This window comes from Phalacrocorax carbo, chromosome 2 (assembly GCF_963921805.1).
Source record: "Phalacrocorax carbo chromosome 2, bPhaCar2.1, whole genome shotgun sequence".
Classification (NCBI taxonomy): Eukaryota; Metazoa; Chordata; class Aves; order Suliformes; family Phalacrocoracidae; genus Phalacrocorax; species Phalacrocorax carbo.
In genome coordinates, this window is record NC_087514.1 from 117921758 (window position 1) to 117945550 (window position 23793).

The 23793-nt window shown below is 47.7% G+C and overlaps 2 protein-coding genes and 2 non-coding genes across 7 annotated transcripts; all 4 read left to right on the forward strand.

Annotated features, from left to right (window-relative positions):
• Window positions 1-1118: 1118 nt before the first annotated feature.
• Window positions 1119-11563, forward strand: SLC25A38 (solute carrier family 25 member 38). Of its 4 annotated transcripts, none has more exons than XM_064444034.1 (7): window positions 1119-1295; window positions 2901-3022; window positions 3669-3753; window positions 4299-4478; window positions 5535-5703; window positions 6325-6491; window positions 7819-11563. In XM_064444034.1, exons 1-7 carry the CDS (start codon window positions 1134-1136, stop codon window positions 7939-7941), a joined length of 1008 nt encoding a protein of 335 aa, XP_064300104.1. In that variant the 5' UTR covers window positions 1119-1133; the 3' UTR covers window positions 7942-11563. The 4 variants fall into 4 exon arrangements, with proteins under 4 accessions (XP_064300104.1, XP_064300105.1, XP_064300108.1 ...); XM_064444035.1 differs by lacking the exon at window positions 1119-1295 and adding an exon at window positions 1738-1816; XM_064444038.1 differs by lacking the exon at window positions 1119-1295 and adding an exon at window positions 1856-1879.
• A 5400-nt stretch (window positions 11564-16963) lies between these two features.
• RPSA (ribosomal protein SA) lies at window positions 16964-21383 on the forward strand. Its single transcript, XM_064444039.1, has 7 exons — window positions 16964-17105; window positions 17387-17554; window positions 18095-18213; window positions 19480-19725; window positions 20599-20727; window positions 20974-21142; window positions 21240-21383. The coding sequence occupies exons 2-7, from the start codon at window positions 17422-17424 to the stop codon at window positions 21332-21334; spliced, it is 891 nt and encodes a 296-aa protein (XP_064300109.1). The 5' UTR covers window positions 16964-17105; window positions 17387-17421; the 3' UTR covers window positions 21335-21383.
• LOC135312314 (small nucleolar RNA SNORA62/SNORA6 family) lies at window positions 18824-18983 on the forward strand. Its single transcript, XR_010371885.1, has one exon. It is a non-coding gene; the product is annotated as a small nucleolar RNA SNORA62/SNORA6 family (small nucleolar RNA).
• Window positions 19892-20050, forward strand: LOC135312313 (small nucleolar RNA SNORA62/SNORA6 family). Its single transcript, XR_010371884.1, has one exon. It is a non-coding gene; the product is annotated as a small nucleolar RNA SNORA62/SNORA6 family (small nucleolar RNA).
• Window positions 21384-23793: the final 2410 nt, after the last annotated feature.

Genomic DNA, 23793 nt, shown 5'->3' on the forward strand with positions numbered 1-23793 from the left:
GACTTGATGATCCTAGAGGTCTTTTCCAACCTTAATGATTCTGTGTTTCTAACTGGGACAGGTAACGGGCAAAACACGGACTGAACATTGCTAGAGAGCAGCAACCATAATAGTGGCAGGGAATTTTTGTTGTGGTAATTGTGGTAAAAGGATGAGGGATGTAATTGTCTGCTTTTGTCAGTGTTATGATGATATTTTGATTTTGGTGTGTGGAATTCTTTTGTTGATGTTAAGTGAAGTTTGTGAAGATTGTAGATGAACGTGTATTTTAATGATAATTCTTAAATACACGATTCACCGAGGTGAGGGGCAGAATGTATTAGGTTTATGTAGCAAGGTTTGGTAGTGGGGTGGTTGCAGAGATGGCTTCTGTGAGAAGATGCCAGAAGCTGTCCCCATGTTGGACAAAGCCAGTTCCAGCTGGGTCTGAAACAAACCCACCGCTGGCCAAAGCTGAGCCAATCAGCGACATTGGTAGCATCTCTGTGATAACATATTTAAGAAAGGGTAAAAACTGCTGCACAAGAGCAGCTGTAGGACAGGAGTGAGAATATGTGAGAGAAACAGCGCAGAAGTCACCAAGGTCAGTGAAGGAGGGGGAGGAGGTGCTCCAGGTGCTAGAGCACAGATTCCCCTGCAGCCCGTGGTGAAGACCATGGTGAGGCAGGTTGTCCCCCTGTGGCCCATGGAGCTCCATGGTGGAGTAAGAGGTGACCTAGGGAAAGAAGTACCCGGAGGGATGGGTATGAGCTGATCCTCTTTTTCATGAGTTAGCAGGCTGAGTCTGTTAATGAAATGTAAGATGACAGTCCCCCCCCAGAGGAGAGATCTGTGTAATGAAAGAGGAGCTTGCAGGAGGGAGGAGGGAGTCCCTAACGAAGAGCTTTTTTTCTTAAGGGGCTGTCATGTGCAAAGTGAGCAAAGAAGCCTAAGTGGTTTGTGCACGTGGCTATTGCTGCGCCTAGGATTTTCTTTCTAGTAACAGCCGAACGTAGCTGCAGTATGATGCGTCTGTACGTGCCGCCTCTCATTTGGCCAGGGCATGGGAAGCTAGGGGGCAAGATTCTCAGAAAAGCAGCTCCTCGAATCCGCTGCGTGCTCCTCCCAGCCTCCTCCTGCTTCACCGATAAGAAATGCCTGGCTCTGCGGGTGCAGTGAAGACGCACAGCCGAGTGCTGACGCGGGCCGAAAACAGAAGTGCCTTATTTCGTCACCTGGCTCCTTCCATGCTCTGGAAACCCAGCGCTCCTCTGCTCTGGGCCCAGGATGCGGAAGACCAAGTGGAAACAACAGTGGTAAGAAAGCGCCCGAGTTTATGCTCAGGCTTTTGAACGCCACAGCCCCCACAGCAAGGCGGTTGCGGGGAGGGAGCTGAGGGAAGACGTGAAACCTACCAGGACTGGCGCCCGCTGATAGGTTGTTTGCATCCTTCCAGGGCATTCCCCACCAGGATTGCAAAGATTATTCCCTTCAGCGCATTCTTGCCTGAGGCCCCTTACAACACTGTGACAAAAGCGCGATCCCGAGGGCGAAGCGGCTGGCGGCGGCTAGCTGCGGCTGGCCACTGCTCGCCCCCAGGCCCGAGCCCGCCGCTGCCAGCGACGCCGCAGCCCGGGGCACCCGCAGCGACGGGTGGCAGGGGGTGGGGGAGTGGGGCGCATGCGCCCTGCAGAGCGGTGCTCACACCCCCGCCCCGGATTGGCTCGGGGTTGGCTGCTCGGATTGGCCGGCGGGGCGGAGCGCCGCGCGCGTCACTGTCGCCCGCCGCGCTGACTGGCTGCGGGGCCGTGCGGGGATGCCGGGGCGAGAGGCAGAGGTAGTGACGCGCGGCGGGTTGGGTCCGGTCCGTTATGGTCCGTTGGTTACCGGCCGTTTTCCGGTGGGCCTCCTCGTTCGCTCTGCTGAGGAGAGCCCGGCTGCAGCGCTCGGGCGGGAGGCGGCGGGGGGCTCGCTGCACCCCTTCCCCTCCTCCATCGTGTCCCGCGGCCGCCGGAGCGGCCTGAGGGACGGGCGGGACGCACGGGCCCTGCCCCCCTGAGGCGGCCGAGGGGCCCGGTGGGGCGGTGGGGGGCGGCCGCTGCCCCACTGCAGCGGCGCGGCCGGGGGGCCCTAGCGGGTTTTTCAGAGGGGTCTGAAAGCGGGCGGTGGAAGGCAGCCGTGTGCAGTACGCAGTGCGCATTCGCGGCTTTTGAGCGTGTACCTCCAGAAACCACCGTGCTGCAGAAATCTTCTCTGAGGTGATTCTGGTCTGAAGGGTGTAGAAACTCGTTCTTCATTAGCAAAACACCATTATGTATTTTAATTTAAAAAAAAAAAACCTTCACCTTCCTGTGTGGTTTGTGCCTCCTGCCATATCACACGAGAAGTGCTGAGAGGTGGCAGCCGGTGTGGATAGCAAAACCAGGCCTTAGCTGAGCAGCCCGTGCTGTGCGTTGGGTACATTTGAACCGGGTTGGGGTGGTGGGCAGTGTTAAGGGAGAGCTCCGCTGGTGTCCGTGGCAGTGGGAGACCTTGGTGTGCAATGGGGAGGAAGGATTGGAGGTGCTGCCAGTACGGTGCCAAGCAGAGGTGGATGGGGCTGGGGTGGTGGGAAGGGGGCACCTGTTTCTTTTAACATGGCAAATGGTTACCAAATGGCTGCTAATACGTTTGACAGTCAGAAAACTCTTTCCACTGAATTGCAAGGAGGTTCTGGAACAACCTCCCAGGAAGGGCAGAGGGTCCAAAAACCACAAATAAAATTTGATCAGGCTCTGTAAAGGTCTGAAAAAGTTTCCTGTGCCCTGAGCAGCAGTCCTTAGCTAGTCTTCCTTTCCTATAACAAGTGACATATCAGCTGCTATATTTCCTCTTGTGCCATTCTTAATTAATTGGCATTTAAAGTCATCTTCCTTTTCCAGATGCATCCAGTCCTAAAGGCCTTCGTGTGTGGCTCCATCAGTGGGACTTGCTCCACACTCCTCTTCCAACCCCTTGACCTGCTGAAAACCCGCCTGCAAACTCTGCAGCCTGCTGTGAATGGGTGGGAGAGTGGGGACATGTATGCATGGGGGGTGTGGGGGTGCTCCAACATAAGCTGCTGCCTGATTTGTTGGCTGGGGCTTGGAGTTAAGGGTTGTAATTCATATACTGAGAGTCTTCCTGAAATAGAAGGTATGTTTTTGTAGCATGGAGAAAGATTGATATTTTGGTCCAGAAGAGGGAAAATGGCCGCTCTTGTGAGCGCTACTTTAATAACATGTAACCAGAGAATTTGTATGCATCTGAGAGACTGGTGTTTGCTGGAATGGCCAACATGCAGTTTCACAGGGTGCCCTCTGCCTGAAAAATCATATGTGGTTGCCGCATTACCTGTCCTCGTGAGCGGCTGCTCCGATTTGCCTGGTGTAGTCAACTATGACTACATCTGCTGCAAACAAAGGGAGTGGGCAACTAAAGGCGCCCATGAGAGAGGCCTCTAACATGTGTTACAAGTGGTGGGAAAGCAGAAGGTGACAGAGAAGCCCTGGAATGAGTGACTGAGGAAAGCAGACTGAGTCTAGAAGGAGTGCCTTCAAGGTGCTGGGGTAATGCACAGAGGTACGAGTGAAATGGGGTGGCTGCAGAGTACATCTGCCAGAGAGCATTAGCAGATCAACTCTGCAGTTCCTGTCTTGTCTTTGTTTCAGGTCCAGTCGTGCTGGGATGGTAACGCTGCTCTTCAGGGTTGTTCGTACTGAGAGTCTTCTGGGGCTCTGGAAAGGTGTCTCTCCAGTAAGTGGCTGTTTTAACCCTGACTTGTAAAACTAAATAAATAAATAATCCTACTGTTTATTACTAACTATGGACTGGATTTGAATAGCCAGCTCTTGTACAATTATGAATGAAACCATGTGATTTATATGATTATATCCTACTTTAAGGAGTTAATGTTGTGAGTTACATTGATTAGGTCATAGCAGTCACTGTGGATTTGCAGTCCTAAGCAGGTGAACACTTCGAATACCATTGCAAATGTGCGGTGGCAACTGCACCAACCTAATTTTGTTCTGGAATATCATGTTCCTAGAAAACTGCAGCAGAGGAATGCATTAAATCCTGGCATCATTTGAATCAATTGGCACTCAATGCTGTAAATTATTTTTACCATGTCGTCTTTCCTCAGCATATTATCTGAGGAAAAATCACTAAAGTAATTTTGTTTTGGTTTGGTTCAGTGCAAACCTTCCTGTCAGTTTAACAGTCTCTGAAATGTTCTGTAGTACATTTTGTCTTATGTGTGCTTTTTCTTTCTTCATCTGCTTCTGTTTCTTCTGAAGTCCTTTGCAAGATGCATTCCTGGGGTTGGGATTTACTTCAGCACTTTGTACATGATGAAGCAAAAGTTTCTGGTAGACCGTTCACCCACAGCCCTGGAGTCTGTCTTTCTGGGTGCCACCGCACGTGCAGTATCTGGGATTTGTATGTTGCCAGTGACTGTAGTGAAGACCCGATATGAGGTGAGTGTGACTTTCTAATTAGTTCCCTGTTAATGATGTCGCATCCGTTCCTCATGATGGAGAAGAAATTCTTCCATCTTGAGAAGGTTGCTGCCACTTGATTGCAGTCAGGGATGTAGTCCTGATTTCATCCTGTGTCATGGTTTTGGCTGGGATAGAGTTAATTTTCTTCACTGTATCTGGTATAGTGCTGTGTTTTGGATTTAGTATGAGAATAATGTTGATAACACACTGATGTTTTAGTTGTTGCTGAGCAGTGCTTACACTAGTCAAGGACTTTTCCAGCTTCCCACGCTCTGCCAGGTGCACGAGAAGCCAGGAGGGGAGGGGCCACAGCCAAGGCAGCTGATCCAAACTGGCCGAAGGGATATTCCGTATCATATAATGTTGTGCTCAGTATATAAACTGGGGGGGAACTGCTGCCTGGGGAAGCAGCAGTCGTGGCTCGGGGACTGGCGGCATCAGCTGGTGGGTGGTGAGTGGTTGCATCACTTGTTGTTTGGTTCCCCGTCCTGGCTTTTGCCTTGCTCTCTCTCTTATTTTCCTTTTCATTAAATTGTTGTTATTACTATTACCGTTTTATTTTAATTATTAAACTGTTCTTATCTCAACCCACAAGTTCTCTTTCTTTTGCTCTTCCAATTCTTTCTCCCATCCCACCGAGGTGGGGGAAGTGAGCGAGCGGCTGTGTGGTGCTTGATTGCTGACTGGGCCTAAACCGTGACATCCTGGTTCACACTTTGTGCAGGAAAAGCTGTGCACTGATTTTTAGGCAAGACGTGTAAGATGAAACTGAATTCAACCTGAGATTTCTAGGGTTCAGTTGTACACAATGTGTAGTTCTAGCTTCTTTCTTATTTTACCTCAAAGGATTGTTTTAAAGGTGCAGGTAGGTAAAACACAGTTTTTGCCTTGGGCTGTCCTCTGTGCTGTCATCTCAAGCATCACACGGAGCGCATACTAACACTTGTTTGGACGGGGTAGCCCTGGGGTGTGTGTAGGGCTCCTTGGCCTGTGGCTGGCATGTGGATGACTGACCGCTCTCTACCCTTGCAGAGTGGAAGATTTGGCTATGGGAGTGTATATGGAGCTCTGAAGAATATCTATCAGACAGAAGGGGCTCGTGGCATGTTCAGCGGGCTCACTGCAACGCTGCTGCGGGATGCGCCCTTCTCTGGCATCTACCTGATGTTCTACACGCAGACCAAAAACTTCACACCTCAGGGTAAGGCTGAACATTGGAGGCTGTAATGGGAAATGGGAAATGTTTCTTTTCCCGCATCTTGCCCTGCAATTGACTGCCTGTGTGCTCTGCTTATTGCGCTCTACCTCAGTAGTTAAATCAGTCTCTTGTAGGGCTTTAGGACATTCACATTTTCCTATGGAGAACTGTAGACCTATAGCTCAGGCCAGTGTAGAAACAGAAATTGGCCCTAAATTGATTGATTGTCTTTATGAAGACTGATGCATAAGGTGAGTTAGTGAACAGTTGAAAGAGAGGATGTGTTCAGCCATCCTTTCTGCTCTGGTTGTCCTTTATACTGATCAGTTTCCAGTAGCCTGGGGTTTCTCTGATGTTAGAATTGGCTCGGGCAACACTTGAACAATCTTTCCTTCTTTGGGTTCCTGTCAAATTCGGTTCCCTACAAGTGAGGCATTTTAATAGTGCTAATTTTTGACTTGTAGCCACTTTTCCTCTTGAAAGGTTTCTCTACCCTGCGTGGATTTTAACTTCTCTTAGACCCTGATGTTGATGTAATCATTCAGTAGCTTTTCACTTTGTCACACAGCATGAGTATTCCTGGTCTGTTTCATGTCTGAGTGCATTCCCTTTGCTGTGTTGCAGACCAGCTGGATCCAGTGCTCATGCCCTTGCTCAATTTTGGCTGTGGGATCTTTGCGGGAATCTTGGCCTCACTGGCAACACAGCCTGCTGATGTCATCAAAACACACATGCAGCTGTCCCCGCAAAAGTACCGCCGGACAAGCCAGGCCATTGCCTTCATCTACAAGGTGAGGTGTTACACCTTTTAATACGCACAAGTGCAGCCTCACTTCTGATCTCCCCGCCTGAAGCACGGCTATGATAAGAAAGTTGTTGTCTGCTAAAGGAGAAGAACAAATGTGACTGCTGATGTGCTGTCGCAGTCAGGCTAATCAGTGTCAGCATTTTCAGAACCTGAGGTGGGTCACGCTGTGGGAGGTTGAGGCTGAATCTCTTGTCACTCGTTTATGTGCAGACTTGTTCAGTAATAACTGGAAAGTTCTCTGGTTGATGGTCCAAAAGCAGTCAGAGGCTTCAGTACATTCCGTGCTTTTCCTAGTAATTAGAGAGGCTGTTGTCACTACTCAGATGTGTTTCTTGCTCCTCTTGAATGGATTGCGAGGTAGTGAGCTTGCTCCATGGTTATTTTCATCATTCCTCAGTCCTGTATTTGTTTTCACAAAATTACAGATGACAGGAATTGGAGAGCAAGCTCAGAGTACTGGCGTGCAAAGCTGGGCATATTCCAGCAAGCGTCTCTCTACGCAGGCCTGCTTCATGTTTCAGGCTGGTGAATGATTTCATTTCAGTTCTGTCTGTAACATATTGATTCTTACACTGGTAGTGATGGAAAGTGCTTTGCTTACTTCATCTTAACTTCACTTCAGCTTAACTTAGTATGTAGGCTTGGAGGAGCTGTAGTTAGAGCTGCTGCTGCCTGTGGTTTATTGGTGTAGGCACATCTGTGATTGCCACACTGGGGCAAAGGGTTTCTTTAGTATGTAGCGTGAAATGCCAGTTTCAGATATAAGCCAGCTACAGAACAGCTCCTTGCCCTTAGGACATTAAAAGAGAAGTAAACGCCCAGATCTGTATCCCAGGAATGGGATGGAGATGTACTCAAAGCCCGCCTTTCCCTTCCTGCCCTCAGAAGGGGAGATCTTGGCAGGTTTGTTTTTTTACTTCAGTACTTACAAATCTCAGTTTTTACAGAATAGGTAAGTGACTTTTGTAAATATGAAGCTCTAAAACAAGGTCAAGTCATTTTCTTGAAGCGTCTTGATACCGTTACACCCTTACCTTCCCTTGGTTGGGCGTGAGTGTGGCTTTCCCCATCCATTGTCCCCATCCTGGCATTCCCTTCTCCACTCACTGCTCTTCTTGCTTTCTTGGGTAGCCCTGCAGTTGCACAGTGCTACAGGTTCTTACTAAACATTAAATGCTATTTAAGCCGGAGTCTTCCAGAAACGATCTGGGTCTAAGCTGAAATGCATCCCATGCTGTTCCATGCAATAAATAAGAAATGAAAACACTAGAGGCAGATTATGACATATTGCTGTTTATCTCCTGTTGCAGGACTTTGGGTTGGTTGGCTTTTTCCGAGGTGGTGTGCCCCGTGCCCTCAGGCGGACTCTGATGGCAGCGATGGCATGGACAGTGTATGAACAGATGATGGAAAAAATGGGCTTGAAATCTTGACTGACTTGCACAAGAAATGATCAGCTTTGCTCCTTCTCTTGCTTGCTGTGATCGACTGGCACTAGGAAGTTCCCAGTTCCACAGAGGAATAAGCCTTGCTCAGCCAGGACGAAGAAAGCCCTTCTGAGACAGAAGATTAGGCCTCTTGGCAAGTAGAAGAAAGAAGGCTCGGAACTTTGGGTCATTTGATCAATGCATTTCAGAAGGACTGCGCTTGCAGACTGCCAGTGGGAAACGGCAGGGTTTCCACAGCCTGGTAACTATGCTGAGAGAAAACCCCTTTTAAAAACAGCTTTATGCTCGCCACCTTTATGCAATGAGATGTTGCTGAGCAAAAGTGTTAGAGGAGAAAACAGTGACTGCAGAACCTGCCAGCCTTGCTGGTAAGGCCACAATGACCCAACATCTGATGTAGATCCTCCTTCAACATATGGTTTGTCCTCACGGGAATGCTGCAGACCACGGTGGGGTGCTGGATGTGTCTCTTAATGCTTATATCGCAGGAGTGGGTGGAAGAGAAGTGAAGCACTGAAGGAAAGCTAGGAACATGTCTCTGTCATCACTTTTGTACTGTGCACAATAGCAGAGACGGTAGCTGGAACCCCCTTGCTGTATCATCTGTTATATGTAATTGAGCATATTAACCCTCTCGAAATGTGCTTCTGCCTCCATGGCAGTGTTTGCACAGGAAATAAGAAGCATAAGGCACTTTAGTGTTGTTCACTACCAAAGTTCTACTTGTTCTCTGAAAAACGTTTTTTCCTGCTGATCTGACTATCGGGAACACTCAAGTATTGTTTTTATCCAGTTGTACTAGAGACTATTTGCTTCCTGTTGTTAATTTGTTAATCCTGGATCAACGCCCTCTAAGCTGGTCCTTAGATTTAGCTTTTAGGGTCATAGCTCATAATGCATAAATGTATAATGAAAGCAGATATAGATGCTGACACTTGATATTTCCCTTAAAAGCTGCTGCTGTTTGCACATGGAGTATCTTTGGGTTTGCTCTTTTCTGTAAGCTTTCTCTGAAGTTTGAGACCTATGAGTATTTGGTAGGGAACTTTAATTCTCTGGCTCCACACAGACCCTTCACAGTTCCCCAGCTGATGATTGTTTTCTCTTAGCAAGTAGTCCATGTTTCAGTATTTCTGAGTTTAGACTTAGAGATAAATACACTTTTGTCATCCACTGTGCCTTCTTCCTCATTCCTGCTTTGTTAGAAAGACCTCATAGTGTGTGCTGTCCGAACTTGGGTACAGCCTGCTCCTGTCTTCACTTGTGCCTCTGTGCTGGCTGGCTGGGATGGGACTCCTGCAGCTCTGTTGGCGTGCCGCAAAGATGGGCATCGAAGTGTGCATCCTGTTCTGTAGTGTGCCTTGCAGAAAACATAGCTTTGGCTTTTATTTTCTTAAATATCTAGGGATATTAAAATTCACTTTAGAAACATAGCAGATGTCTCTAAATATGAAGACATGACACTGTAGCGGTACAAAAAACCGGTACTGCCTACCTGTTGTTCGTAAAATTTAGAGCATAGTTTGCACAATCACTGCCTACCCTGTCAAGCTCCAGAGCACAAGGGTAGAGGGAATGTGGGTTGTAAAAGATATTCTTTGCCAGATTCTAGCTCAAGAAGGTTTGATGACTGACGTGAAAGTTAAGTCTGCATAAAGTGTAAGGGGACAGGCTGGAGGCTTGTTTTTAGCCTCAGCTCATCTGCAAGGAGAGACTGCTGCTACACAGCGCCAGAATCTCCAAGAACGGTGGTGGAGGGTCCCATGTGCATGAGTCTATATGTTAATAAATAGACCACTGCATCAAATCATTCCATGTTGTGACTGACAAGCTGTCAGATTCCCTCCGCTGCTGCTCACTGTCAGGCATGTGGGCACGTCATTGGCCAAATCCTAAATATGAAGAACTGTTCCTTTCTTTTGCTGTCCCTCCTACCCTTAGTGACCTGAACTCGTGAGGAGGCATGGAACAGCAGTAACTGCACATCCTGCTGTTTGTTATCCTGAGCACTGCTGGCACAGAGAGCTGGAGAACAAAGTCTAGGATTGCTGACCTGGTGGAATAAGGTGGCAATCACATGAGTTACCTCTTATGTCTTTTACTTCCCGATGCATGGGATCAAAGCAACATATTACACTGGAAGCCTGAATTTTTTGGGGCTTTCTTAATCTGGTGTGTGAGGTGGACCTACTCTTTGTCCTGGGCTGCGGCAGTCAAGAGCTGTCTGTGGCACTGTCTGCAAGATGCTTCATGAATATTTTTAGTTCCTGATTTAGCAATGGCAAAGCAGTGTGCAACTTGTGCAGACAGAAACTTAGGCTCTTAAAAATGAGGCAAGCAAGCAAAGAATGCCAGGTGATAAATCTTGAATTAAGTAACATCCTCATCAGAAACTTGAAATGCAGGAACACTTTGGTGGCTTTTATGCCCTGTACTCCTGTCTGGTCACATAACAAAGGAAGAACTAAAGAATTTATTCTGATGTTAGAGATAGTTAAAGTTTACAGGGTTTTTTCTTTTTGTTTGTTTGTTTTAAATCTGGATTCAGGCCTAAAGCAGTGTTAGCTTTTCCTTTGGGAAAGTTCTTCCATTCCCCTCACTTTGCAGAGAATGAGGAGGCTCTTTGTTGCAGTAGTATGCTTTTTACTTGAATTTACATGAATTAGCCTTGGCTCCTTTGAGTTTAGGAAATAGGGAGTCTAAACTGCATCATCAACCCTTGGTGCTGCAAATCCAAAAACTTCTCTACACATGAGCTGGGGAGAGTGAGTTTTGTGGTGCATGTTTGTTTTTTGTTTTTCTTTATTATTTCTTATGTCAGGTCTCTCATATATGGGAAAGCCTGAAGTTCTGTTTCAGTGTCTGCTGAAAGCTGTATCACAATGGCAGGCACAAGTCTGTTTCTCATCTCTGATCCTTACCATCCTTCACCCTTTTCCCCTCTTCAAAAACATTGTTTCTAAACTGATTTATTGATGTTACTTCTTGATAGCTATAGAAAGTCAAGAAAAGAAAGTGTGTGGACTTGAAGCTTAGATGTATTGCCCTCGAGGCTGCGTGCTTCTGATTAACAACAAATGGTCACTGTACAACCTAAATGCAAAGTAAATAAAAGATCCGGACACAGGTGCCTGATCATGTACCTGCATCACACCAGCAGTTCAACACTAACAATCCTAATAGATAATAATTTCCAAAGCCATCTTGGCTTGGATCCCAGAGAACGTGATGATCCCTTCTACATATGGCATGATCGCAGTTGGATTCCTCTCGGAATGACCTCTGTTGCTGGCAATACACTCTTAGTGAACGTGCCTGGATCTGCTTGCCCCTCCAGCTGTGTGTAAGAGCACAACTTGTTAACGTGTTGGGGCAGTAAGTATTTAAGTGTAAGGACAGGAGAGAAATAGTCTGGTTTATGTTTTAGAAATTTCACATTTCCGTTCTTCCTGTGCCAATGATTTTTTTTTTTTTGTTGCACTGTTTAAACAGAACTGGAGCTTTGGAACATTGCATAGGTTTGAGTATTGTGAGTGGTTTTGTGTCTATATAAAATATTTATGTGAGAAGGTATATGTTTCTATTAAAAACTGGTTGCCAAAATGAACTGTGTCATCTCTTCAGTGTTTCTTTAAAAAAAAAGAGCAAACCCCAAACCAATCAAACCTACAAGGGATGGGATGGAATAGAGGCTTAAGAAAGCTAAAGTTCCCAAGACAATAGGACTGTTGGATGAGTTCAGAGCCCATACAAGGCAATGCATAATCTCTTTTTCTATGGGGTATAACATACACAGGCTGTGCTAGTACAACTTTAAATCAGCTTTTCTTAAATGGAAAAACCACATAGCAATGGGGAATCTTGTCTTTTTCACAGCTTCGTCTGCCTCCCTGCAGACTGATGGAAACTAAATCTCTGTACCAGCTGGTGGAATACCTGCTTTAGGACAGTGGGGTTTTGAGCACTCTGGGGAGAGACTGTTTTTAATCTCCTGCCAACCAGGTCTTTGCTACACAGGCAGTCTGATCTCTCTAGGGGACCAGAAATCTTACCCAGGACAAAATTCTCTGCTGCGAGGCATAGTGTGAGGTGATGCTGGATTGCAGGATCTCCTCTTGCTGTCACAGCATTGTCCTGGGATTCAGCAGAATGCAGGTTGTGCTAAGCAAACATTAATATTGTTGATACCGAGATGTACATCTTCTAGTTGTTGAAGGTCCCCAACCTCTTCTCTTTTCAAATGTCGCCTAGATGATGCATTCTTACATGGAGCAATTTTCACAAAGAATTCTCTGTGTGTAACAGACTTACCAGTGTCCTGGTGTGCAGCTTGGTGCCAGCTGGATAAGAACTTCTTGTGCAGGTACCCAATTAACCAAATTAGGCCGGCAATAGTGCCCTCTTAACTGCAGGGCTCCTCAGAGCTCTCCTGCTGCCTTGGAGAACCACCCCTGGTGCAGAGGGTGTTTCTGTTCATGCTGCTGACAGCTGCCCCAGCTGTGAGGAGAGATAGCAGCCAGGCTCCCCCACCCTCTCGGGTGCCGGAGGGTGGGAGAGAGACAAAAGGAACAGTTTAAAGGCACTGTCCTTGTAATAAAACGTTGAACTACTGATCTCCTTTTCACCTAAAATCCAGGCAAATGCTTCGCTTGCTTTTTTATTTTTAATGGGCCGTGCATGATCACTGACACCAGCACTGAGCAGAAGATATTCTTCATCTCGTACTAACACACAAATATATGTGTCCTTTTGCAAAACCAATGTGGAGCTCTTGAATGTGCTTATCCCTTCTAGCATTGCTTCTGGTTTTGAAGTACTGAGCTGATTTTCCATATGGCACTGTTCCTTAATTTCCAATTCTATTGCTATAGAATGCTTTGGGAGATTTTATTGTAACACATTAAGGAATTTTAGTAAAAATGACCAAAAAACCCAGTAAGAGGTTAAAATGAAACCTCCGCAACTTTTGTGACAGATGTTAGACAATTCTTGCTTTGTAGATCTAGAAATAAGAAGGGAATAGATTTGTCAAAGTGTGTTTCCTTGAAACATGAAGGAAATAATAACAAACCTTTGAAACACAATCCAAGATGATATTTACAAAGAAGCACAGTGTGCACACACGGTATTGTGCAGCTTCACTGAAGGTGGGTCCATCTCCTTGCATTCCCCTTTATCTTCTGGAGGGTGTAGCTCCAGGGGTTCAGCAACCATCTCTGGAGTGATACCCACTGGCACTGTTGGTGGGATTGATACCACCCAAACACCTTTCTTCCTGAGCCTCTTCCCAAGACGCGCCATTCGATCCATGTGTCACAGGACCCCTTTTGGGGTCTGCAGAAAACACCTCCACTGGGGTGTCCTGTTACTGCCCCCTGCTGCAGATTGGGGCGGGGGATAGATGGACCAGTAAACACCCTATGCTAAAATTATTATTTGGCATTTCTGTGTGTATCAATAAATATGTGGCTTACTTGCATGTGTTGGGCCCATAGATTTGGGAAATGTTTTTCTATCTGCCTTTCACACAGAGCTGTTTTCTGCCTGCAGGTTTCATACTTGATGTGATTTGTCTGCTCGTGCCCCACCCCCTGCAAATTTTTTTCCCTTCTGTCTTTTTAAAATTAAATCATCGGGAATTTCTGCATTCCCTCCAGCATTGCAGACGATCCCCTGCCAAATGCAGCTTTTCTCTTGGGACACTTAATAGCATGTGATCTGAAAACATCAGCGCCCAAGTGCTGATCCTTGCCACTCCGTTGTGGAGTTGCCCAAGACTTTGGGAGCAGCTCTCTGATGAGGCAGAGAGAGGTTTTGTTATGGTCCAGGCTGTGCCTACAGCATTTCACTGATTGCTGTCAGTGACTGACAATAGTTTGCACAACAGAAGTAGGAACATCCCTATCCTTCACATTCAAGCTTGTTACATTTAATATCAACTTCATTATCTTTGTAATCAGATGTGGTGTCTAAGCTGTAAGAAGTTGCTCTCAGTTAAGGAATATTCTGAAGCTAACTCAACTTTTAAAAATTACGTAACCAAGTTCAGTGTAAATAGTGACAGGAGAGATGTGGTCCGAAATACATATAAGACAGATACACTTCTACCTGAAGGATGTGTTAATTAGTGACAGAGATTTATTTTAAAGTGTCTCAGCACACAGTTAAAAAAATAAAACAAACTTTCAGGTTGATTAAGAAAATAATTAGAAATACTTTACTGTCAAGCTTTAGCATGACTCTTCCAAGCCCTCTCATGGACTCTGGAGCTTGTGGTCTACCAGAAAGGGCCCAAACTGTAACAACAAGAAATAAGCTAAGTGTTAGAGATTCCAGAGGACTCTGGAATTCTTACCAGTGGCACTCCTTTGATAACATCGTATTTACTGCAATTTTTGTTACTGAACTTCCAATCGTTATGTTCAAACATACTTGTAATACAGTTGGCTTTTGATTACGCAGAAGAGCTCTCCAGACTAAATCCATTGCACATACTACAGTAACACCACCATCTCCCCTCTTGCTCCCCAAGTTAATATTCACATCATGCTCCTGTTAGGAGATACATGTTGTACATAGCCCCAACAGGTCGGCTCTCACTACCCACAGTGCACTTACCAAAGTGCCACAGAAGTCTATAATCTGTTCGGTACCTGTCTAATAGTTGATGTTCTTGCTGAAAACTCAACTATGTGCCAGCTTCATTTTACCTACCTTTGTCACCACCATGTGGCAAATGTGTGAATTATTCTCTTAAAGAATATTCAAAAACTGATCTGGTAATCCTGCTAATTAGGATCGTCTACCGAGCATACAGAAAAGAAGAACAGTGTGAAAGCCAGCTCCTGACTTGCAGGTTGAAGTTTTGTGGGAATGATGGAAAGTGGCTGAGAGTAAATGGCACAAACTGCTGCTCACCAAAACAGGACAAGGTCTCATTTTATGGGAAGCGAGGAGCATACGTGAGATGATGTTGTAACCTGCTCCTCCAGAGCCACTCAGTGCGCAGTCATCGCAAAGGGGCTATCAGGAGGCTCAATGCCCAGCCACGCTGCTATAGTTATACTAGGTTAAAATAGATGAGAGAAAACTAAAGGAGTTCTGTTATTAGAAAGACATGAACATGAATTTACTTGCAGAAGGCACCAGCAATAGTGTCTGCACCATCTGGAAATTTATCCAGGTCTGGATGATAGCAAGCGTAACAGAGTAAATATCACTACTTTTCTTTTTTCTAAGAAACTCTGCTCTCGGGCCTGTGTCTGCTTCCTGAATATGACAGAGAAAAACGGAGAAAGATGACGCAGCGTGTGAAGTCTGGTCACTTTCTGCTTCCCCTTGAAAGCAGACAAAAAAAAAATCCCCCAAAGGGGAAATTATCACATTAACGTCTACTGCAGAACATAATGTGTAAGTTCAGTGCCAATTAAATCTACTTCTACTGTAATTCATAATTTCTCAGAAAGACAGGGACAGCCATGGCCACACAAACTCTCCCTCATGGTATAGAACTGTGCTGGGCACTGCCGGTGAGTGGGAAACCTCGAATGCTGTGTTCAGTTTTGGGCTCCTCAGGACAAGAAGGACACTGAATTGCTGGAGCATGTCCAGAGAAGGGCAACAAAGCTGGTGAAGGGTCTGGAGAGCAGGTCTTATAAGAAGCAGCTGAGGGAACTGGGGGTATTTAGCCTGGAGAAAAGGAGGCTGAGAGAGACTTTATTGTTCTCTACAACTACCTGAAAGGAGGTTGTAGTAGGTGGGTGTTGGTCTCTTCTCCTCCCAAGCAACTAGTGATAGGACAAGAGGAAATGGCCTGCAGTTGCATCAGGGGGGTTTAGATTGGATATTAGGAAAAATTTCTTTACTGACAGCGTGGTCAGACATTGGAAGAGGCTGCCCAGAGAGGTGGTGGGGTTACCATCCCTGGAGGTATTTGAAAGACATATAGACATGGCACTTCGGGGCATGGTGTAGGAGGCATGGTGGTGTTGGGTTGATGGTTGGACTTGGTGATCTTACAGGTCTTTTCCAACCTTAGTGATTCTATGATTCTGTGAAAGCAGAAGGGATGCTACAGCCTCTTAGAGGCCTCCTCCCACTGTAAGCAACTGAGAAGCTATGTATTTTTCCCACTCTGCTCAGTGCTTGTCAGGCCATACCTGGAGTACTGTGTACAGTTCTGGTCCCCGCTATACAAAGAAGATGTGGACAGGCTAGAAGGGGTCCAGAGAAGGACCACCAAGATGATCAAAGGACTGGGAAGCCTGCCATACGTGGATAGGCTGGGAGAACTGGGTTTATTCAGCCTTGAGAAAAGGAGGCTTAGAGGGGATCTCATCACCATGTTCCAGTACGTAAGGGGTAGCTACAATGAAGATGGAGACTCCCTTTTTACAAGGAGTCACATGGAGAGGACAAGGGGGAATGGACACAAGTTGCTTTTGGGGACATTCCGATTGGACATGAGAGGAAAATTTTTCACGGTGAGAACAGTCAGCCATTGGAATACTCTCCCCAGGGAAGTGGTTGTCTTGGCCACATTGGACACTTTTAAGATTCAGCTGGATTCAGCTGGATTCAGCTGGACAGGGTACTGGGCCATCTTGTCAAGAGTGTGCTCTTCCTAGAAAAGTGTTGGACTAGATAATCCCTGAGGTCCCTTCCAACCTGTGATTCTGTGACATATACTTCATAAAATAACCATCAACCCCTGAAAACGAGAGAGTATATTTCACTTGCAACAGGAAATCAGAATTCTAAAGTGTTGCCATAAGTCTTTGATTTCACTTCAAGGGCTCAAAGGAAGCCTTAAGTCTGCTCAGGGCATAACCCACAGCACACTGAAGGGGACGCTCCCATCTTAAACAATGTCTTCCATAACCCCTCCCACAACAGGTGGGAAAGAGCTCGGGAAGGGCGGGAACACCCCGCTCCCAGTTGCCCCGGCCCGGCCCCGCCCACGGCGCGCGGCCGCGCGGCCCCGCCGCCTCCCCGCCCCCGGTCGCTAGGCTCCGCCCGGCGTCAGCAGCGTGCGGAATCCCGCCCCCCGCTGCTCGCCATTGGCCTGTGAGGCTATATATAGGCCTCAGGGGGAGGCGGCCTTCCTTTTCGTTCCGCGCCCGACCAGGCCTCCACACGGCGTTGTCAGCGTGAGTCCGGGCCGCCGGCTCAGGGAGCTGTGGGGTGGTGGGGCTGTGGGGCGTCCCGTCCGCGCCGCGGCGCTGGCGGCCGGCCTCCCCGCTCCCCTCCGTGCTGCCGGGCCCGGCCGGGCCGCGGGGAAGGCCGAGGCCTGCTGGGTGCGGGGCGGGATGGAAGAGGCGGCCGGTGCAGCCAAGATGGCGGCCGGCGGGCGCCGTGTCCCGGGCCCTCGTGGGGCGGCGCGGGGTGGGAGTCCCCGCCGCGCTGAGCCCGGTGCTTGTTCTGCCCGCAGGTTCCCTGTCGTCGCTTCCAAAGGGAAACCCCACAATGTCCGGAGGTCTCGATGTCCTGCAGATGAAGGAGGAGGATGTCCTCAAGTTCCTCGCTGCCGGGACCCACCTGGGAGGCACCAACCTTGACTTCCAAATGGAGCAGTACATCTACAAAAGGAAAAGCGATGGTAAACCCCTAGGGTGGGTGGCTTTGGACGGGCAGCTGGGATTTTGGGGGCGTAGCTCAGGAAAGCGGGAGTGTGCTAATGCTTGAGCTCTCCAGCAGTTTCTCTATGGCCTGAAAGGTGCAGGCGTCTTCAGTGATTGTATTATATTACTCGGAGAGGTAGGATGAAGTACGGATTTCCGAACTTGGTAAATCAATCACACCTGTATTTGGGCACTTCTGATAGTTCTTGACTATAGTAACAAAATGGTTTAAATGCCTCCATAGTGATTTCTGCTGCTTGTTTGCAATGTTCTTCAACCTGCGCTGCACCCTATTAAAAGATTGATGCTCATACCAGACCATGTTCATGGTTCATGTCGTTGGTACTAAAAGTGACCTACATTAAAACCCTATGGGAGGATTTTCCTTGGAATAGCTTTCCACTAACTAGAATTTTGGAGTAACCACACCTGTGTGACAAGTTTAGTGGCAGAAGAGTGCTGGACTGTTTTAGGATCTTGTATCTGCTGGTTGCTGTAAAGCCTTGTGTCACCAATAGGTATTTACATCATCAATCTGAAGAGGACGTGGGAAAAGCTCCTCCTGGCAGCCCGTGCCATTGTTGCCATTGAGAACCCAGCTGATGTGAGCGTCATTTCGTCTAGAAATACTGGACAGGTATGGACGTTTGTTGGTCGTGAGGCCTGCAGTCTTGGGAGCAGGGCTCTCTTGCCCCATGCATCATTGCCTGTCAGTGGCAGCTTGATGATAAAAGGGAGTAACACAAATTTTGGCTCTAGAACACTTTTGGAAGCGTATTTCTTGTGTTGCAGCTTAGAAGAGATCAGTTGAAATCCACCCCAGATTTGTGTAGTTTCAGGGCATTTGACAACTACTTTTTCTTTTATATCCTCCTTTGGGTGCTTCTTGTTGCATTTCTTGCATATTAGTGGTCAGTCCCCTAGTGGGCCCTCCCCCAGTAATTCTGTGAACTGCTTTTTGGGGACAATAAGCGCCTGATACAGAAGTTTTCAAAGAAATCTTTGCTCTGTTATTGAGCAAGGTATAGTAACTAGTATATTTTTAATTTCGTCTCTAGATGTTTAGCAAAAGAATTCTGTTATAGAAGGGGACACAAGCTTTAAATAAAATCTAATAAGCCACTGAAATTGTATCTGCGAGCTTAGTTTCTTTGGAGTAATGCAGGTGGTGCCACAAACATAAAGGAAGATTATGAATGACATGGGATTGATTTGCAAAGGGGAAGCTTGGGTACCTGTGGGCTTGACCTGCACACTGTTAAAGCTTGATGCTGAGGTCAGTTTCTGGCCGGTGAGCTCTCAAGTGTCGGAAGTGTGCTACAGCAAACCCCATGGCAGGGTTTTCACTGACACCAGGAGAGGAGCTCCCTCTGTGAATGGGGTTTGATAGTAGGCCCTGCCACATGCCTGAGAAGTTTAAAGCTGTTGCAAGTGAATAAGAACTGCCAGCTGCAATTCAAATGGACACAGCTACAGTTTGTATTTACTACTGCGCTTTTATTGTTTGTGAAGTTATGCTGCTGGATAATGAAAGGATGTAGAAATAATGGAAGAAAACTGGCTTTGCTTTTTTCATAAGCTGTCTGTTTTATCCCCCTTTTCATGATTTGATTGTGAGACTTCGGAGTAGAGCTTGCAACTAAGTTCAGGAAAAAAGTTTTTTTTCCTGTATCCTGACTTCTCGCTTTACTGGTGAATATGATCTTTTTAACTCGCGGCTATTTTAAAAAAACAATTTTATTTTGTCTCATTCTGAATGCAGAGCTGTTGGTGAGCCCTCATTTCACAGGAATTTTAAACAAATAGTTGAATTAAATTTCGTGCATATTCACTGATAGCATACTCGTGTGACTCGGTTGAAGTGCAGTTTCCTGCTTCACCTTTGCTGTGGTCCATTTTGCAGCGTGCTGTTCTGAAGTTTGCTGCTGCTACTGGGGCAACTCCTATTGCTGGACGTTTCACTCCCGGTACCTTCACAAACCAGATCCAAGCAGCTTTCCGTGAGCCGCGGCTCCTGGTTGTTACAGACCCCCGGGCTGATCATCAGCCCCTGACAGAGGCCTCTTATGTCAACATCCCCACCATTGCACTGTGCAACACCGACTCCCCGCTGCGCTATGTGGATATTGCTATTCCTTGCAACAATAAGGTAATGCCTTTGTTGCGGCGTTCAAAGCTGCTTCCTCCAGAGCACACCCTAGGTTGCAGGATGGATGCCTTCTGCAGGGGAGGGTTGGCTTGTATCTCTCATGTCTCCCAGGGTGATAAGCTAATTAAGATCTCTCTCAAACTAGCAGATGGGTGGGAGGCGATGAGCTGCACACAGTTGGAGCTTGGAGCTGAGGCCGGTCTCTGGCCAAGGAACTCTCAAGTGTAGGTCGTGTGCTATAGTAACCTGGCAGGACTTTTCGTTGATACCATGAGGGTCTTCGTGGCCCAGTGAGTGGAGTCTGATAGTCATTCTTGCCACAGTTCATGAATATGAATGAAAGATAAAGTGAACTGATGAAGAAACTGCTTTGAAACATTACCTTGCCAGAAACCACCTGAAAGGTAAAGTCTAGGGAGATGGGAAACTGATCTCTAGATGATGTCATTCACCAAAACTAATGTAAGCCAAATCAGAGTGTGTGTGTAAGATTCGGTCCTTTGGTCAAGTTTTCCCTTCATTCTACTGTAAGTGATGAGCATAATCCCTGTCTTTTGGACAAGATTCGTGTGGGGTTGTGAGCAGTATGAAGCTCTGTAGCAGGAGAATGGCTTCAAGCTATGCTGCATAGAGCAAATACAGGTGCTGGTGATTGAAGTGCACTGCTATTTCTGCAGAGACCTGGAAGTGTCACTGGGAGCTCAAAAAGTTGTCCATTCCTGAGTCCAAGTACATAAATCTGGGCATTAGCAAGTACTGCCTTTCTCTTGCCAAGCAAGGACCTTGGATTAAGTGCAAATAAGTAATCTTTTGCTTTTTTGAAGAAAAAAGGAGTTCTCAAAGGTTTAACTTAGATACTTTCTTGTGTTGCAGGGAGCCCATTCAGTGGGTCTGATGTGGTGGATGCTGGCTCGGGAGGTCCTGCGCATGCGTGGCACCATCTCCCGCGAGCACCCATGGGAAGTCATGCCTGACTTGTACTTCTACAGGGATCCCGAGGAGGTAGGAGACCTGTGGGAGGAAGTGTGGCTGCATGAGATGCCCTCCTTTTGCTCCTGCCCCATGGTCCTGCCTGCCTGTTGTTGAGGACAGGTTTTGCCAATATGATAACTGCAATCCACGCTTGAGGCGGTGGTTAATTAGTCTTGTCTGTTGTTGGTTGGTGCGTATTGTCTGATAATGCGGTAGCGAGGGCGGTGAAGTGTTTCTGGGGGACTTAGGGACTTAGGCTACGCTCTTCCATTGCAGATTGAAAAGGAGGAGCAGGCTGCTGCTGAGAAGGCCGTTACGAAGGAGGAGTTCCAGACTGAATGGACGGCCCCAGCTCCTGAATTCACTGCTCCTCCTCAGCCCGAGGTTGCAGATTGGTCTGAGGGAGTGCAGGTCCCGTCTGTGCCCATCCAGCAGTTCCCCACAGGTCAGTTTGGGGGACGCCTATGGGAAGTGGGATGTGTGTTGCAGTGGGTGGGAAGAGCTGGGGTGCACTAAGTGTTTGTTGTCTTTTGTAATTGCAGAGGACTGGAGCGCCCAGCCTGCCACCGAGGACTGGTCAGCTGCTCCCACAGCCCAGGCTACCGAGTGGGTTGGCACCGCCACGGAGTGGTCTTAACTTCAGTCCTGCCATACTGGGAGAGAAATAAAGACTGGTTTCGTACACACTCTGCTTGGTACTGATTTTTTGAACCTTTTTGGCAGGTGAAATACGTGGGTAGTAGTGTGGGGGACGGTCCCAGCCTAAGGGTGGGGAGGGTCTGTAAGCTGCCGTTTCACCCTGTTCCGCGGCAGGGTGCTGGGCTGCCCCCCTTCCTCCCCATCTTCCTCTCCGGGAGGAGCCGGCGCCCCGGGCAGGCTTCCCGCCTTCCCTAGCTCCACGCCCCCTGGTGACGTAGCGGCTCCCTGTTGGCCTGACTCCACTGTAGGGCGGTGATGCGTGTGCCGTCAGCCGGGGAGGGCGGACGTCACCGGGTGACGTCCGGGGCGGGGCTGGCTTTCCCGCCACGCCCTCCGCGGCGGGCGGGTCTCGGCCGGCCCCCAACGGGGCGGTTCATCGCCCCCGCCCGGGGTGGGAGCGGCGGCCGGGCCGCGTGGCGCGGAGGGGACGGCCCTTGCGTGGGATCCGCTCCCGTGGTGAAACAGCAGTTCTAGCGCCCGTGTTGCTGATTTCTTCCGCAAAAAACACTGCAGTAATCCTCAAAAAAAAAGTTAAATTCATCTGCTTTAGCTATGTTGAGGATTATATTATTCTGTGATTCACAAGCAGTAATGGCAGGCAGACCCTTCACCAGGAGAAACGGGTTGTGTTGGAGACATGTTCAGTCTGGGTCCTTTTTTACATGTTGCTGTGGTCTCACTGTTCTTTTTCTAACTTCAGCCATGGCCATCAACCAGTTGGGAAAGTATTAAATTATTAAATCAATAGTGCATGTGCTTGTTTGCTTTTACTGTAAGATGCATATTAACAGTAAAAAAAACCCCTAAGGTAAGCAGAACAAGGGGTGCCACAGGACACCTGTGCATCTGGCACAGCCAGCCCACCTTTCGGCAGCATGGTGTGCCTGCTGCCCTTAGTGTGGGGGCTCGGGTTTTAACAGCAGGCAGATCAGAGAAGGAGGGAATGGGGTGTATTGTATGAGCCAGAGTTGGATGCTCAGGACCGAAACGGCTAACCTTCCAGGTTTTTGAAGGGACTATATGCCTCTATGTGGGTAAGGGTTAGATTTAGGTTTATGCAAGCAGGGAGCTCAGCATAGGAAGCCGCATGGTATGTTGCACAACTTGGAGCTGGTCTGCCACGAGGACAGTTGTGTCAAAGACTGGGCTGAGCTTTTGCTATAACTCTACATACAGGCACTGCTCATTCCTGTGCCATGGCTGGGAACCCTGTGGTGCTGCCATAGAACCTAGAAAGCAGCTGTGAAGCTCACACCTGTAATTATCACCTGTAATGCTGAACTTGTTAGCCTTGCCCAAGAAGCTAGTTCTGGTCCCAGAGGCCGTTTGCTATGTCACCTCTGGAAAGCTGAGGGGATGCTGAGAGTGAAGGAGATAGTCTGGATATTTGCCTTTTGGGTCTGAACTAGCTCAGGACCAATGCAGGGCACATCATGACTGTACCAGCATTTAGCCACTCTCAGATGCAGATATGTTAACAAAAGTGGCTTTCTGGGGGTAGGCAAACACCTGAGCATCGCTCCCACCTGGCAAGAAGTTTCAGGTGGATGATGATGGTGGTGAGTTGCATGGTCGCAAAATGCAAGGGTGTGGATCATTTCCAAGACTCCAGTAGATGGGGCTGTTATTCCTGGATTGTCTGTGTTTTGGCTGCTGCTGGCAGCTTGCCTGGAGAGCTCGACAGGGCGGGCACCAGCTGAGGGAAGGATGGTCAAAAGCTGCTTTATAAGTATATCTGGGCCTTTTGGGGTGACTCCCTGTGGTGAAAGAGATCACCTGCCCCTCCTAAATATCCCAGCTGCTATTCAGTGATGTAGGAGAGACTTAATACCATTGCAAATCCCTTGGCTATGGGGAAATTTTTTCAGTGCCAGTGTCCATCTCTTGCTGTTGGAGCAGAGCTGTTCCAGCTGGTGCTTGGCCTGCCTCTCGCCTGACTTTTTGACTTCACTGTAGTAGGGTGGTGCCCCTCACAGGGATCATAATGCACTTTTTGTAAAAAAAAACCCAAACTCCAGTCTTTTTCTATGCCTGTCTGAGTGTTAAACTTCTTGTCTCTATGCTCAGCTGCAAACCAGGATCTTGCTTTTAAATTTCCCTAAGAGAGCAAGTGTGGGATGCTGCTGGCTTCCAGTGCAGAGAAACACAGTGCTTCAGCTGAAGATGCCTTGGAAACTTTCTAGCTCATCTGTCCTGCTTGGCTTATTGCTTCCAGGATTTCTAGAGTGACTTATCTTCTCCCTAGTACTCCTAAAGCTCACAAGTATACAATTCACCGCACCTGTTGGTTTTGCTTAAATAGGGAAGAATTAAGCAGCACAGGTAGAGAGGGAATGATAGTGTGTACTGTTTTCCATCCCAGTTATTTTGCTGTTAGAGGCTCTAATTTGAGAGGCA

Bases quoted from the DNA above. Each gene is read 5' to 3' on its own strand.
- SLC25A38 (XM_064444034.1), top strand. From the start codon at position 1,134: ATGCCTGGCTCTGCGGGTGCAGTGAAGACGCACAGCCGAGTGCTGACG. The intron at 1,296-2,900 runs GTAAGAAAGCGC...TTCCTTTTCCAG, and splicing joins ACCAAGTGGAAACAACAGTG to ATGCATCCAGTCCTAAAGGC. The intron at 4,479-5,534 runs GTGAGTGTGACT...CTACCCTTGCAG, and splicing joins TAGTGAAGACCCGATATGAG to AGTGGAAGATTTGGCTATGG.
- RPSA (XM_064444039.1), top strand. From the start codon at position 17,422: ATGTCCGGAGGTCTCGATGTCCTGCAGATGAAGGAGGAGGATGTCCTC. The intron at 19,726-20,598 runs GTAATGCCTTTG...CTTGTGTTGCAG, and splicing joins CTATTCCTTGCAACAATAAG to GGAGCCCATTCAGTGGGTCT. The intron at 21,143-21,239 runs GTCAGTTTGGGG...TTGTAATTGCAG, and splicing joins CATCCAGCAGTTCCCCACAG to AGGACTGGAGCGCCCAGCCT.